Below are 15,507 nucleotides of genomic sequence, written 5' to 3' on the forward strand. Positions count from 1 at the left end.
TTCTACACTTTATTTAAAATTCTCTAATATTAACTATTTGTTTGAATATCGGGTGTACTTGGTATTTATGCTAGCATCTTGCTAGTATAATTGGTTTTTTTTTTTTTTAAATGGCTCTTAAATAAAAGAAAGAAAACCATTTGTTTGGATAAGAAAATTCTATAAAATCTGAGTTTGCATTTAAAACTTATTAATTTATCTGTACCCTTGGGTGATACTTGTGAATTTATGAATAGAAATACAAAAAACGAGTGATTGGCCGTCCGCTGAAGGGACATCCATAACGTGGGCCCATGGAACCCATATGGGCAAGCCATGTATGGCCATTAAGCACACGGTTGACCTGCTTCCAAGCCACCACTAGCTTCCAGGTTCCACCCATCTTTACATATGCCACTATTTACCCTTATAATTTGTATCAAGTTTCAATTCTACTCCTTTTTTTTTGTGTATAGCCTAGCCTGTACTAGTCTCTTACAGAGTTACGGTTTACTCTCTTCATCCAAAATTATAGAGTGTTTCCTTTACGCAATCCTTTGTCATTTGAGCGGGTCAAGTGATTTAACATAACTTTTCTTGTAAAGCAATTATATAATTGAAATAAGCTAAGAAACAGAGACTGTTGCCCAGCCTCCAGGTCGTTGATAACCCCTGTGCAATCGAAGGAGTCAAGAACTAACGTTTGTTATTGGAAAAATATTTATATATAGATTATCTGATTGTATATTTTTATGTATTTTACATGTCGATAATAGTTGCTACTTGTCTCGAACAAAAACTTCACTAATTAAGTGATGTTTAAACACCGATTGTTACTGTTAACAATAAAAATGTTTTTGAAGTACTCCATTGGTGAAGGACTATAAAGAAAACCATTAAATACATGTACATATATCAATTGTGTTAATGTTAGTTGCGATACATAAAACGATTAATATTATACATATTACTTTCTTTCTTTCTTTTCTTTAACACATAACACGATTACTATCAACAAGCTTATACATTCATATCAAAAGTAAAAGTGAAAATAATAAACTATAACCCAAAACATATAAGATTACTATACAAAATCGATATTATCCTAAGTAAATTCTATTCTATAGTTTTGACAATTGACTCTCATGATTCTCATACATCTACACACACTTTTATCCATATATTAACCCTAAGTTCTCATACTCAAAACACAAACATATAAAATTTGTTTTAGTACTCTTTTTACCATATATAAGGCAACCAGTCAACCACACAAAAATAATCAATGGAGTAAAATGCACCTCTTTTATAGTCTAAACATTAATATTGACAATTTCACTAAAATAAAGTACCAATATTGTAACATTCTCTCTTTTTAATACCTCTTATTGTTAGCCACTTTTTAATATTCAAAGGTAACAAACATATCAAAAAACAACATACACACATCTTTACAACTTAGGTAACAAAAATGGGTTATTCAACTTCAACATCACAACTTTCTCTAAAGATCATATTAATCTCCTCCGGCGTCGTATCCGCAGCGACCGCGATCAAATTCTACTTCCCGCTAATGTTAAACTTCGCGTTATACGACTTGCCCGTTATTTATTCAGTAATACTGACATGGCTAACACCACCGTATTTATATGTGGTTGTGAATGGGATAATTATCACCATAGTCGCTTCTTCGCGGTTCCAGCATCACTACAACAATCATCACCACCACCATCACCATGATGATTTGACTGAAACGAACTCTCTTCCGACTATTGACCGAACAGAAGAGAGTTTGTTTCAGTCACCTCCGATGTTGGTTCAACTGGGATTTCATGCGTTGAAACCAACATCGGAGTCACCATCGATGTTGGTTCAACAGAACTTTGAAGCGATGGAACCAACATCGGTGGTGGTTTATGAGACGATAGTCAAGGATGTGAGTGAAGTTGAACCTCAGGTAATTGATGTTGAAACGGTGTCGTTTAATGATTTAGATGTTGTTAACGATGAGGTGCAAGATAAGTTTGTAATAGACGCTCTTCCGGTGGAGACGGTTTGGTCTGATCGATGTTTTCCGGCGAGGGAGATGCCGCTTGTTAGTTCTAGATTTGCTCATCAACGGAAAATGGCGAAAACCAATCCTGAAGGTAAGCACGTCGCAACAGTATATTCGTAATTAAAAAAAATGTTACAAAAATATTTTATATTTGACTTATGGTTTTCGGTTTAAATCAAATTATTAGAATTAAGCGTGTTTAGGGCTATTCACGAACCGAACGCAGGCTTGCTCATACTTGGTTTGGTTTGAAAGCGAGCCGAAATGAGCGGATTAAATTTTAAGAAATGAACGATATTTTATGCTTAAACTTGGTTTGGTTTGAAACTGAGCTTGGTTTGCTTGGTTTCGTACAAAGTTTTTTAAATTTCTAAAATGAAAAATGTCATTCATTCAAAACTTTCAACTCCAAAATGTCGAAACTTCCAACACTAAAATGTCTAAAACTCAAATGTAACAAGAAAACATATAAAAGAGGGAAATTTCCAAAAACTTTAAAGAATACTTTATTTATATATATACATAAAAAATAATCAATAAAAAATAATTCAAGGGCAAAACCGAACCGAACCAAGCGAGGCTTTGCTCGTGCTTGGTTCATTTTCAAACCGGACCAAGCCGAACGGCTCATTTCCAAACCGAGCCGAAATCGAATGAACATTTTTCGAGCGGGTTTCTGACGAGCGACGAGCACTTTGAACAGCCCTAAGCGTGATACAACCATATATTTGAAAATTAAAAAAAAAAAGACATTTAAGAAAAAGTTATAAATATAAAATTCAATCTACAACTGGCATAAGATTACTATCTGATAGTCTGAATCCTTTTTTTTCATGCTATCGCTGTATCATCCTATTTGATTTCACATGATAAAACAGTCGTCTATAAAATACGGTCTTTTTATCGAAAAGTCAAACTTAAACAATATTGGTTGTAATGGCCGTTCGAACAATATTCGGACGATCATTCTAATCATAAGTGTCTAACCTTGAAAATTACTAGTTAAAACAGCCATTTGGTCAATATCTTGACGACCAACCATATCCGGTCAAACCTTGAAATTTTTTTATCAAAACAACTGTCTAGAATTTAAAAGTCAGTCGTATAGTGTGTGTATAGCTTACCCCTTTTTAATATCAAATCTTATTTACATTCGCTCATGTCGAAAAAACCATTAACCGCAGGTGTGAGGTCGCTAAGAGTATCAAAACCGCGGAAGCATGAGACGCTAGAGAGCACGTGGAAGATGATAACCGACGGGCGTCACATTCCATTAAACCGACACCGTCGAAAATTAGACAATTTCGACAATCACCACCCCCACGAGCCTCCATCGGACGCGTACTCCAACGAACAAGAATCAACATCCATGGTAACAAATGACATTGTGACGGACACGTTCAATAACCATACCAATTACCCGAATAACCGTGTTACGTCATTAAAGAACGCGTTACCGCCGTTGAAGCTTAGAAAAGAAGGATCGCTGAGTCACGACGAGTTGAACCGGAGAGTTGAAGCGTTTATTAAGAAGTTTAATGATGAGATGAGGTTACAAAGGCAAGAGTCGTTACAACGGTACATGGACATGATCAACCAAGGGGCAGAATAGGAATATTATTAAAAAAAAAAAAAAGAAAATGTTTTGTCTAGAAAATATAGAAAAAAAAATTATATATATATTTTTTGTTGGGATTTCTATAGGCTTGTTATTTTCTAGTTCAGATTGAAGTAGAGTATATGATTATATTTTTTTTTTGTGTATGAAGTGTTGATAATTAATACGTAGTATATTGTTTGTAATTATATGAAATGGTTTTAATTTTTAAACGTGAGAAAGTGATAAATAAACGTATGGACCGGGCCGGTTTTATGGAGCCTACACAAAGGATCAAAGCCATTTGGGTTGAAACCAGTCCGCTAAATAAAAGACAAAATTCGGTTCTTACATACTAGTACGGGTATGAAATCGGGCTTTGTTTGAAGTTAAGACCCTAAACTATTGAAAAAGGGTTGGGTTGAAACACGATTGAAATTAGTACCATTCGAGGTTTCACATAAATCAAAATGTTGCCAAATTACCTTGTTCACTTGTTGTTGGAACCGTAACAATCAGTGGCGAAGCTTGGACACGAATGTTGGGGGGCCAGACTCAAATTGTATTATAAAAATCATAAACGAGGTGGCCCGGGCTCAAACTTTGGGCCGAAAACATGTAAATTTACACTACGTATAAAAATTTATAGCCGAAAAACAACTAAATTTACACTAATGCGCGAAAAAACAGTGAGGGTCCGGGGCCACCCATGGCCCTAGATATCCATCGCCCCTGGTAACAATCAATAAGTTGCTAGACAAAGATCCAACGGAAACTGAAAATTATGATTGACCACATTCAAATGTCATTTGAGGGCGCTTTTAAAGGATATGTGACCGTATTTTCATTTTGAGATATTAGAGAGCGTTTTTTAGTGTTACGATTAAACCAACACATCAAATACCATGTAAAGGGTTCGAAGCAACCTAAAGTATTGAGGTAAGAGTAGGGTTGCAATTCCAGTTCTTTTATAGTATCAAAACAGTTTTTTTTCTTTTCTTTTTTCATGTTTTGAAGGCTTATAAGCTTAACTTAACAAATTAGTATCGTATTGGATTGACATGTCTAGCTTGTTTAATAAACGGGTTATGTTGTGTTGTATTAAATGAAACATTTGAATTGGACAACCAAATTATTAACGTAGCGGGTGTGTTTATGTTTATCCATTACAATCGAACTGACTATTTGTTTTGATAAAATAGTAATTTACATCTCAAACGTCAAGGTGCACATTTATGACCAACATGGACGTAGTTTGAAAGAAGTCCAATACAGTACGTAACAAATTACAATAAACTAGCTTAAACATGACTAGTATGTTCTAATCATCATATAATTAAAATTTAAAAGTCACACACGTCCTTTATTTAAAAAAACTATATATTTAAGCTCTAAACCTCTTGAAATTCTAAAACCAACTTTAAGGTCTCGCAAGCATTTATCCAAAAAAAATAAGGTGGGCTTTAAGTTCCATTATATGGTTTATCAAACATAAGTGTGTAACATTCCAACTTTATTGTTATTTTATATTTAATTATATAGAGAAAACAAACACTATGTTGATGTTGGGTTAACTAGTGTGCAAACTTTTGAAATTTTCCCTTAAAATGTCAAATAAGTTTAAAAAAATTTGAAATCCCTGGTGTCGGTGTGGGATATCGAGACTTTTAGAGAGAAAAATCCAAATGACGATTTCTATAAATTTCGCGTATGCACACACACAAACATGCACGAGCGCGCGCCCACACACGTGGACCATGAGAAAACTTAAAATTAACTAGACAAATAATATATTTCAACCAAAAAATTTCTGCATTGTATTTAATCAAAAGTTTAACATAACATTGGAAAAAGGAAAGTATGAACCAGGCCAGTTTTATGCAACGACAGTCTACTCAGTGGCCCAAAACCCCTCATCTTTAGCCCAAAACAAGTAAGTTGACAGTAACACGCTAACACTTATTAAGTGCTAACTATCATCACCATATAAAATCTCATACACATTATATATATCTTGGCTCTGCTCACTTAGCCTAATAAAGTAAATTAAGGAATAAGATATATTACAAGAACATATAAAACATGTTATTGAAGGTATAAACAATCATAGCCAAACTAATTATCCTTTCAAATGTATATTTACCAAATGCATTCATATTTCATAATATTTTGTACATCCATTGTAATGTAAAAAAAATGTTCAAGAACAAACACACCGAGATAATTCGCCCTACAAATGCAAGCTTACAAAAACGAACAAATGTAATGTTTCAGGTATGATTCGATATACGAATTCTTCAAATGGAGTAAAGTCTGTCTAGACATCTTCATCATTATTATAAAGAAGTGACATTATTTCATCAAGGCAATCATCATTAGCAAAATCCATGGATTGACTATAGCCACTTTGCATGTTGACTAGTGCTTGACTATCTTGGTTGCATGTGTTATGTGTACTCTTCATAGATTCATCAAATGGAGTAAAGTTTGTGTGGACACCTTTATCATCATTACTATTATTATTTTCAAGAAGTGACTTATATTCCTCATAGATAGCATGAGCATCTCTAATAGGACGGTGTTCGCGCATTTCCTCGCCCCATTTCGCCACCAACTCACGCCCACTACACATAGCCTAAACATACATTTATCTATATTGATAAACAAACATAATACATTTATCTATATTTTTTATTAAGATACTCCCTCCGTTCCATTTTAAATGTCCATTTTTTCACTTTTGGTTGTCCCAATTTAAATGTCATTTCTATACATATAAATTCAATTTTCAATTATGCCCTTACTATTACATATACTAGATGTAATATGGGTTTTTAGCCATAATAACTTAAGAGACATTATTGACATTTTACAGCTCATAAAATAAAATGATCAAACATTTATTAATTTGTGTGTTTTGGGTCCCATGACATTTAAAATGAGACGGGGGAGTGTTTGTTCATATAAAATTATATATACAATAAATTAAATTAAAAATATTTGAGTCAAACCAAACTGAGCGGTGAGCATACCTTTGTTCAATGCTTGGTTTGTCTACCAACCGAACCGAACAAAATGACTTATTTACAATCGAGTGAAAAGACGAAGAAATATTTTCCGTAGAAAGTAATCAGAGCAGTGAATTTCCAGGGACCAAAATTAGAAAATACACTTAAAAGAGTTACATTGTAGACTCTAGAATCTAGATACCCACCCACTAAACCCAAACAACCTGACACACATTATATATATTCAACCTATAGATACATACACTCTCTCTCTATATATCCATACCTCTGTTTGCCTGCCTCACGCACGCAAGCAAACATAACAATAACAACAGTCACGCAAAATGCTATCTTAGGGTTCTACTTTCTTACTCTCTACAGGCTGACTTATTATTATTATTATTATTATTATTATTGTGGCCGCTGCTAGTGAATAATATGATGGATTCGTGTTCCGGTTCAGTAGTACCGAAGGTGTGCTTTAATTCGACCTGTAAACAGTCTATCGAAGTGCCTACACAAGGCTGGCTTTGCCGTACCGGAGACTTCGCTGACCTGTGCGATCGATGCGCGTAAGTCAGTTATTATTTCATACAAGAATATTATTATTATTATTATTATTATTATTATTATGTAATGCTTATACTTATTATTATTATTATTATGTGTTTGTTGTTAAGTTGTTAGATTATAATTTGGTGATGATGTTGCTTGTGTTGTAAGTAATGTTTTAGGTTTTGGAATCGGAGAATTTGTTTGTTAAATGAACAGTTAACCGAAAAAATTAACCGTAACGGAACGAAACTGGTGGTTATGGTTAAGTGAATATGATTGATTGAACCGACATTTCGGTTATGGTTATAGTTAATTAACCGAAATTTGTATGTTTATGTTTTCCGAATTTCACCTTTAATTAGTTAGTATTTGATAGAATCATATAAATATATAATGCTTACTTACTATTATTATTATTATTATTATTAATTATGTGTTGTTGAGTTGTTAGATAATAGTTTGTTGATACTTGTGTTTTGTTGTTATGATGATGATGATGATGTTGCTTGTGCTGTAAGTAATGTTTTAAGTTTTGGAATCGGAGGATTTTGTGTTGTTTTAACCGAAATTAACCGTAAGTGAACAAAACCGATGGTTATGGTTAAGTGAATGTGATTAACGACCTTTTGGTTATGGATACGGTCAATGTGTCTTCGTTAACCGAAACCAGACGGAATGGTCAACTGAATATGAGTAACCAACCATTCGGTTATGGTTACTGTTAATGTGTCTTCTTTAACCGAAACCGAGCCGTACCAAACCTTGTATGTGTATGTTTTTCAGAATTTATACCTTCATTTCTGGCTTCGTACATTTAAGTTTATGTTGCAACTGTCTGCAACATGGCTTGGAACTGGCATATTTAAGTTTCGAACGTAATTGAGCTAGGTTAAGTGAATATGATTATGGTTAACTGATGGTTATGGTTAAGTGAATATGATTAACCGACCTTTCGGTTATGGTTACAGTTAACGTGTTTTCTTTAACTGAAACCAAACCGAACCTTGTATGTATATGTTTTCCGAATTTTATACCTCCATTTCCAGCTTCAAACAACTAAGTTTATGCTTCAGCTGTTTATAGCCAAGCTTAGAACCGGAAAATTTAAGTTTTGAAACTTCATAATTTAGCTTGCAACTGTCTAACCGAACTAGTTTTAACTAGAGCAAAGGTATAAAACATAGAAAATACATCAATTAATCAAACCTAAACGAATCCGACCTATGGTTAACGTGGCATTCAGTTATGGTTATGGTTAAGCAGTCTTCCATAACCGAACTGGCTTTGCGCACCACTAGAATTAGGAAACCAAAAGAGCTTCATATGTTGTTGTAATCTTGATTTAGGGTTTGGCATTATGGTAGTGCCAATAGATTGGAGATAAAGCTTTCACATCTTAGATGACATAGGCGCATAGCTCTGCTGTAGATCGAACTAAATATGAATTAGATATAGAAATCTTTAAATGATGTTCCTTGTTGAAGAAGCCATGTATTTTTGTTATATGCCCATGATATATGAGTAATGTTTTCAATCAATGTACTTCCTTGAAATGTGGCGCAACTTCGCAAGGAAAAAAAGTGAAGTCAGAAACATGTGCTTGTTTACAATAATATCAGTTATGATGTCAACCTTAATTTATGATCTTCAGATGTATACCCGAAGCTTCCGGCTGATATTTATATGATGACCTCATAAACTCTATATTTACTTTGTTCCCAGTTGTTTTCCTTTTGTATTGTTTTTCAGTTATATTAAGATCACTGATTTATGTTTAATTGACTGTAGTTCTGCTTTTAAAGATGGAAAATTTTGTGATACGTATCACTTGAATGCTTCTGGCTGGAGATGTTGTGAATCTTGTGGAAAGGTTAGAAATAAAACTAATTAGCTTAACTAACATATTTATAATAGTGGTCGGCTTTGCTTTGCAGAAAATTCATTGCGGATGCATAGTGTCATTCCATATGTTCGTACTGTTGGATGCTGGAGGCATCGAGTGTCTCGACTGTGCAAAAACAGAATACATCTTGGTATTATTCACATTTAGATGTTTTATACACTTGTTGATGTCGGTTATCTAACATAAACTTACTCAAATTTTGTTATATTATTTCTTTGTTTTAGACACCAAATCCTAGTTGGCCATCTGCTTCTCACTCTCTCCCTGGACCTTCGGAAAAAATTAAAGATGTTTCAACCAAAAATTGGAGATATATTACTGGATCAGACCCTGTTCCCTGGCAGCAAGCACCCAGTCTGTTTGGTTCTTCTAAAAGTCAACATGAGTTACAGTTGACCTCCTGTCCTCTGGGTCAAAGTAAAATAGATGATCCTCGTGCAAGATCTGTGAATGACGGCTGGCAGGTCTGTGCACCAGAAATAACTGGCGATAGAGCCCGCACCACTGGTAAAATGTTATTTTGTTAGATAAAGTCTAAAACTTTCTTTAGTTACCAATATAAGTTCACTTAACCGAGCGTTTTATTCAGGAATCCAGTATGATGTGAAACACAATTGGTTTAAAGATGAATCTGTTAAGAATCTTTCTAGTTTGCAAGAAACATTTATGGTGCACGATCAAAAAAGTGAAAATGGAAGAGTGTCAGGAATTCATGTTCAACAGTTAGCCCCTCCACCATCAGTAAGTAAACAATGCTCTAATAATAATAACAACAATGGAACCGGCACGTCTCTTGGAAATCAGGCCCGTAATGCTAAGGCTCGAGGCGTAACACGGGCCCACCATCAGCTACTTTCTTACTGCTCTCCCCAATTCAAAGATCAAGAACACCAGCAACACTATGGAGGGTATCCTGCTTTTATATGCCATTGTTGATTATTATTATAGTTTGTTTACACATATCATTTATCAGTAATCATGCCCTTAAGTACTTAACATTGTGATAGTTCAAATGCCAAGATTACCCCTTTGTTTGAAAAAGTGTTGAGCGTTAGTGATGCCGGGAAAATGGGTCGATTGGTTGTACCAAAGAAATATGCAGAGGTTAGTGGCAATGATATAAATAGTGACACTATATGACGGTTTTAAGATTTTCGATATCTGTGTTACGAATATAGTTTGTATATGGTTGTTGTACAGGATTACCTGCCTCCAATTTCTGAGCCTGAAGGTTGTCCACTTGCCATCCAAGATTTGAAGGGAACACAATGGGTGTTACAATATAGATTCTGGCCCAATAATAATAGTAGAATATATGTTTTAGAAGGAATGACTCCATGTATACAGTCAATGCAGTTGCGAGCTGGCGATACAGGTAAAATACATTTATTCAGATATGTAATATGTTCTACTATATTTGAATTGTTGCTCATTTGTTATATTGTTTCAGTGACATTTAGTAAGCTGGAGCCTGAAGGAAAGCTTATTATGGGATGTAGAAAAGCTTCGGTTGCATCTCCATCTCACAAGGTATGTCTCCTTTTGAATGGTTGAGTGATACATGACAAGGTATATCTTCGGTTACTAGCTTTTAGAGGTGGAAATTTTTGCGTTTACTTATGAATGTGTCAACTTGAGATATGTTTTTATCTACTGTTTTTCCTTGTGGTGATGTTAATTAAATTATGTGTGAAAAAAACAATCTGATGTTCGTCATTGACAGCAGAGCAATTTAACAACAAATGCACGTGTTTTCGTTCATGAAGATGCTTTAAACGATACTAAGTCGAGAAATCAAGATGGCACATTGTCAGAAGTTGATATAATTTCTAACCGTGCTAAAAGGAAGAAAATGTGTTCAGATAGTAAATACCTTAAATTCAGTGTCACTTTGGAACAAGTGCAAGGATTGTTACAACCGACTCTTTCTAGTTCTCCCACCGTTGTATTAATTGATGGTGTAGAGTTTGAGGTTTTTCAGGTAATACACGCTGCAATTTCGACACAGTTAATGTTTTATTTCTGATTATGCATACAAGCTTCCTAAATAACCTCATATAAGTATTGGATTAATGTAACAGGAGGCACCAATTATAGGGAGTCCTTCAGTATTTTCAACCGACAATGTTCGGTAAGTTTACTAAAATATTAATTAACTTTTTATTTTTCTATTTTTTTTAAAGGCCAAATTTTATAAAAAAACTAAAAGGACCTCATGCAAGTAGCAAGAAGCCTAAAGTACAACGAACGAACTTTTTATTTTGTTATACCAAGAATTTTACATTTATATTTATATTTTATCCCATTTGCCTACAAGATCTCTTTGTTCAACGAAAGCAGAAGCAGCACCCGAACATCTCGAGCATATGCTTCCCTTGATCAATCACGGTATAGTATATGTGCATTTCTTGTAAAAATATGTGTATTTCTTGTATAATATTTGCTAATTTATCTGCGCGTGTTGAATAATCAGAAAATCTTGAATCAAGCAACACCATGAATGGCCTTTACGCACTTGCTGACCTGGCAGACCGTGATGGTAAGGCCACAACGAAACACCCACGCCATAAACATGGCTGCACGTGCATCGTCTGCATTCAACAGCCAAGTGGCAGCAACCATAATTACAAGCATTCTACTCCACCACCCCCAATGATGCAGAATCCATCTCAACTGCTGTATGCTGACATCATTCGCTATACGCGGAAGGAAAATAGTAGTAGTAATAGTATCAATGACCACATATCAGTGGCTGGTCAAACTTCTGAAAATGAGCCGAGTAAAGAAAAACCGTCCGGTTTGTCTTTCAAAAGTCAAAATATCGACTTGAATATACTACCCGAACGGGAAGAAGAATCTTCTCCTGTTGCAGGTTCCATGGGGATAACAAAAGTAGTTCAAGAATCTAAACATACATACATTAATATGCAGAAGCCGTCGATCAATGGCATCACTGATGGATATCACAAAAATCATGAATCATGATCTATAAGGCTATAAAGGGCCGTTTCCGTTATTAGCTATTAATAGTAGCCGTTGTCACAGGGGAAGATAGTAGTTAATGATTCGTGCTGGCGGTGATGGTGGTTAGGTTGAAGCTGTTTTGTTATGTGAGTAGGAGCTCACCTTGCTGATCATCTTTTAGAAAAAGATATTGTTAGAGCTTCGTTAAGTTTTTCGTTTAATCCTAGAAGCTAACTTATGCGTTATGACATGCTCTGGATATATCAAAGTACATAATCATTCGGTGTAATTACATTTTTTTTAGTTTTAAATGTCATTAGATCTTTAACTTCAAATCCTGAAGAGGTTTTTGTTCATAAAAATTTAGCATATTGCAGTTTTTAGTTTTTACATAAGCATATGCTTTTATGCTCATGAAATAACTGTTTTACTCTTTATATTTAACCACCATATTTGTATACTTATTGTAAGCGTGAAGCGTTACAAAAACCGCTTCAGTTTGCATGGTCATGGACCTAAGTTTATACGAGCCGGCTCGTTTAATCGATCCCCTATATTTAATTAAGAAAAAAAATGGGATTTTTTTCTTAATTTTTTTTTATTATAGGATCTATTGGATATCTTTTATTGGGATATCTTTTAGAAGATGACTCAGACTCGAACCGAGATGCTCTGCTTCCTAAGAGCAGTGTGTTTACCGATTTCACCATAGCGGCTTGACCAAACTTATAAAAGCCTATTTATATTCAATTGTCGAGACTGAACAAGTCAATTCAACCAAATCAGATTTCTTAAGTAAAAGATTCGAATTGATAAATAAATGACTCATTGCTAAATTGAAATATATTTATTTTACAAATTAAATGGAATACTTTCAACTCATTTACTTATAAAGTAATTCTATTTATAAGTAATTTTATTCAATTTATTTAGGTAGATACTTGATTTGGATTTGTTTAATCTCCAACAGAAAACATGTACAAAGTCATTGACTCATTCCAAGTTGAGATCATTATTTTGAACTTGGACAACTATTGCAAATGCCAATAGTTAACTTTTTATTTTATTATCATTTGGTAATGAAAATATCCATTAAATTGTTTAAGTGCAAGTAATAATTCAAGAAGATGGAGTACTAGTAAAGCAATAATTTGATATATGGATGACATTCCCTTTTTCATCCCAACAATTATGTTGTATGTCTACAAAGGAATGAGCATTTTCACATGTCAACATTCAACATTGACACTTCATCTTTCTTCTCTTGGCACACCTTTGAATAACGATCATAACTAATATCTATGGACCCACTCATATATACTTAATAATAATATTCATTTATCATTACTTAGTAAAATTTGTGCTTATGTTAACATCTATATCAAAACTTGAGAATTGTCTCTTTATTAATCAATGTTTCTTGTTTGTGTTATGGTTTACGACTTTACGTAACATAAACTCCTTTTGTTTTATCATGTGTTTTCACATTGTCATATTACTTATAGAGATCGACTTCATACACGAAGTTTCTTTAGTTGCACACGGGCATTTTGTGTGCGTATTTGTTTTAATATTTTATTTTCTAGTGTTAACAACTATTAGTTAGCAAAATACTATCTACAATTTATTTTTTAGTATTTCTAATAGTCTAAGCCCCGTGTACATGAAGCTAGCGAGTAGCGTCTTTGTCTCGTTACTTGACCTTTAGGAATTTAACATCACATGCTCTTTAAAACCAATGGTATCAATGAAACCAAATACATGTTTTCTTGATGGTCTTACTGAATAACGTTGCACTGTTAAATGATGTCTCAGAGAGACAAATCCAATTTTGTACAGAATATTATTTCATATCATAGCATCAGTCATTATATCAAATAAGAACATTATTTGGATTTTGGATGGGAAATGTTATTACCAAGCACAATGGTTTCAACAAGTCTATCACACAATCTATGTGATTTTAATTTACAATTATGTGTTTCAACACATAATTTGAATATACAAAAACCCAATATTTATCTACAAACATTTTAATAATACATGTGAAATAAAAGAAAAAGTAGCACTACTTTTAGTAAAAACATAATACATAATGAAGAGCTCCTTTTGAATTCAAGGCTTTTTCTCTACTTTTTATAATATATATTCTAAAATACCATAAAAGAAAGCCACCTTATTTTGCCCAAACTTAAAAGCAAGTGTTTTTCCTATATTCAATATAATGTGTGTAATATACTTTTTGACATCTATATTTATGGGTTTTAACTTTTTTAAGTATAACATTAAAATTACCAAACAAGACATATGATATGCAAAAAACAACCAAATAACCAACCAAAAGTCCAAAACATAATAAAACAAGGGATATAGATATATGCCAATGTATTATAATACCATTTTATTACATAAAAGTAGTTAACATTATATAATCAATCATTAGCAATTAATCAACTTTGTTCTCTCCCTCTGTTTCATGAGTTGTTTTGTAGGGGCAAAAGGGTCATTTTATATATGAAGAAATCTTGAAACAATCGGGTCGGGTCAGATCATCCATTACCGCATAATAAATAAATAAAAATAAAAAAGTTTAATAACTTAATAAGTTCATTTTTGTTGTCCTCACATCTTTCCTCTTATGCAAATGGAGAAGATTTTGGGACACGTGCAGAGATCCTAGCCCTCCCTTCTTCCTCTGTTGTTGATCCACATAGATTAATGTCACGTTTATTTCCAATCAAGATTTGACAAATCATCTAGTCATGTTGAATTAATTCACATTGACAAAATAGTGAAAAAACTTAGAAAATTCAATGCAAAATGTACACTTCATTTAATGCACTTGGTTTTCCCTTTCCAATTCCAATTTATTAATTATTACATGTTTCAATTTAAATACATTTATATCATCTCATAATCTGGTAAAGAAAATATGTTGAAAAAGAATGATCATATCATTCATATGAGAATAAAACAAAAAAACATATTGGATTAATACTTTGTAATGTGATATATATGTATATATGAGGGCAAATTGTGTGTATGCATTATGCTTATAAAAAAACCTTCATAAAAGTATACAAGGATAAAATTAACACCCATAAATTATAACTTATTTTCAAGAAAACCCATGTATATGTATTGCATCTATATGACTAATAATGATCAAGAATGATATTAAGATTCAACAAGCAATATTAACTTTTATATTATATATACATGCAAATAATGATCATGATCATATGAGAATAAAACAAAAATAAAAAATACTAGATTAAAATACAGAAGGATTGACATATGATGGCAAATGTGTGTATACATTATGCTTCGTAAAAAAATAATATGAAACTTTTAAAAAATATATAATGATTACAAAAAAACACCCACAAATATTAAGTTATTTTCAAGAAATTAAACCCATGTATAATATGAATAATGATCAAGA

The 15,507-nt window shown here is 33.2% G+C and overlaps 2 protein-coding genes across 2 annotated transcripts; both read left to right on the forward strand.

Annotated features, from left to right (window-relative positions):
* The first annotated feature begins 1,237 nt into the window (after window positions 1-1,237).
* LOC143534930 (uncharacterized) lies at window positions 1,238-3,650 on the forward strand. Its single transcript, XM_077029297.1, has 2 exons — window positions 1,238-2,126; window positions 3,220-3,650. The coding sequence occupies exons 1-2, from the start codon at window positions 1,451-1,453 to the stop codon at window positions 3,645-3,647; spliced, it is 1,104 nt and encodes a 367-aa protein (XP_076885412.1). The 5' UTR covers window positions 1,238-1,450; the 3' UTR covers window positions 3,648-3,650.
* A 3,230-nt stretch (window positions 3,651-6,880) lies between these two features.
* On the forward strand, window positions 6,881-12,083 carry LOC143534965 (B3 domain-containing protein Os07g0563300-like). Its single transcript, XM_077029330.1, has 12 exons — window positions 6,881-7,212; window positions 8,984-9,065; window positions 9,130-9,228; window positions 9,323-9,605; window positions 9,688-10,006; window positions 10,106-10,202; window positions 10,299-10,473; window positions 10,549-10,628; window positions 10,822-11,079; window positions 11,180-11,229; window positions 11,416-11,486; window positions 11,572-12,083. The coding sequence occupies exons 1-12, from the start codon at window positions 7,079-7,081 to the stop codon at window positions 12,081-12,083; spliced, it is 2,160 nt and encodes a 719-aa protein (XP_076885445.1). The 5' UTR covers window positions 6,881-7,078.
* Window positions 12,084-15,507: the final 3,424 nt, after the last annotated feature.

Source organism: Bidens hawaiensis, unplaced genomic scaffold (genome assembly GCF_021521415.1).
Source record: "Bidens hawaiensis isolate Kalapana, Puna unplaced genomic scaffold, B.hawaiensis_p1.1 tig00010382_1, whole genome shotgun sequence".
Taxonomy (NCBI): Eukaryota; Viridiplantae; Streptophyta; class Magnoliopsida; order Asterales; family Asteraceae; genus Bidens; species Bidens hawaiensis.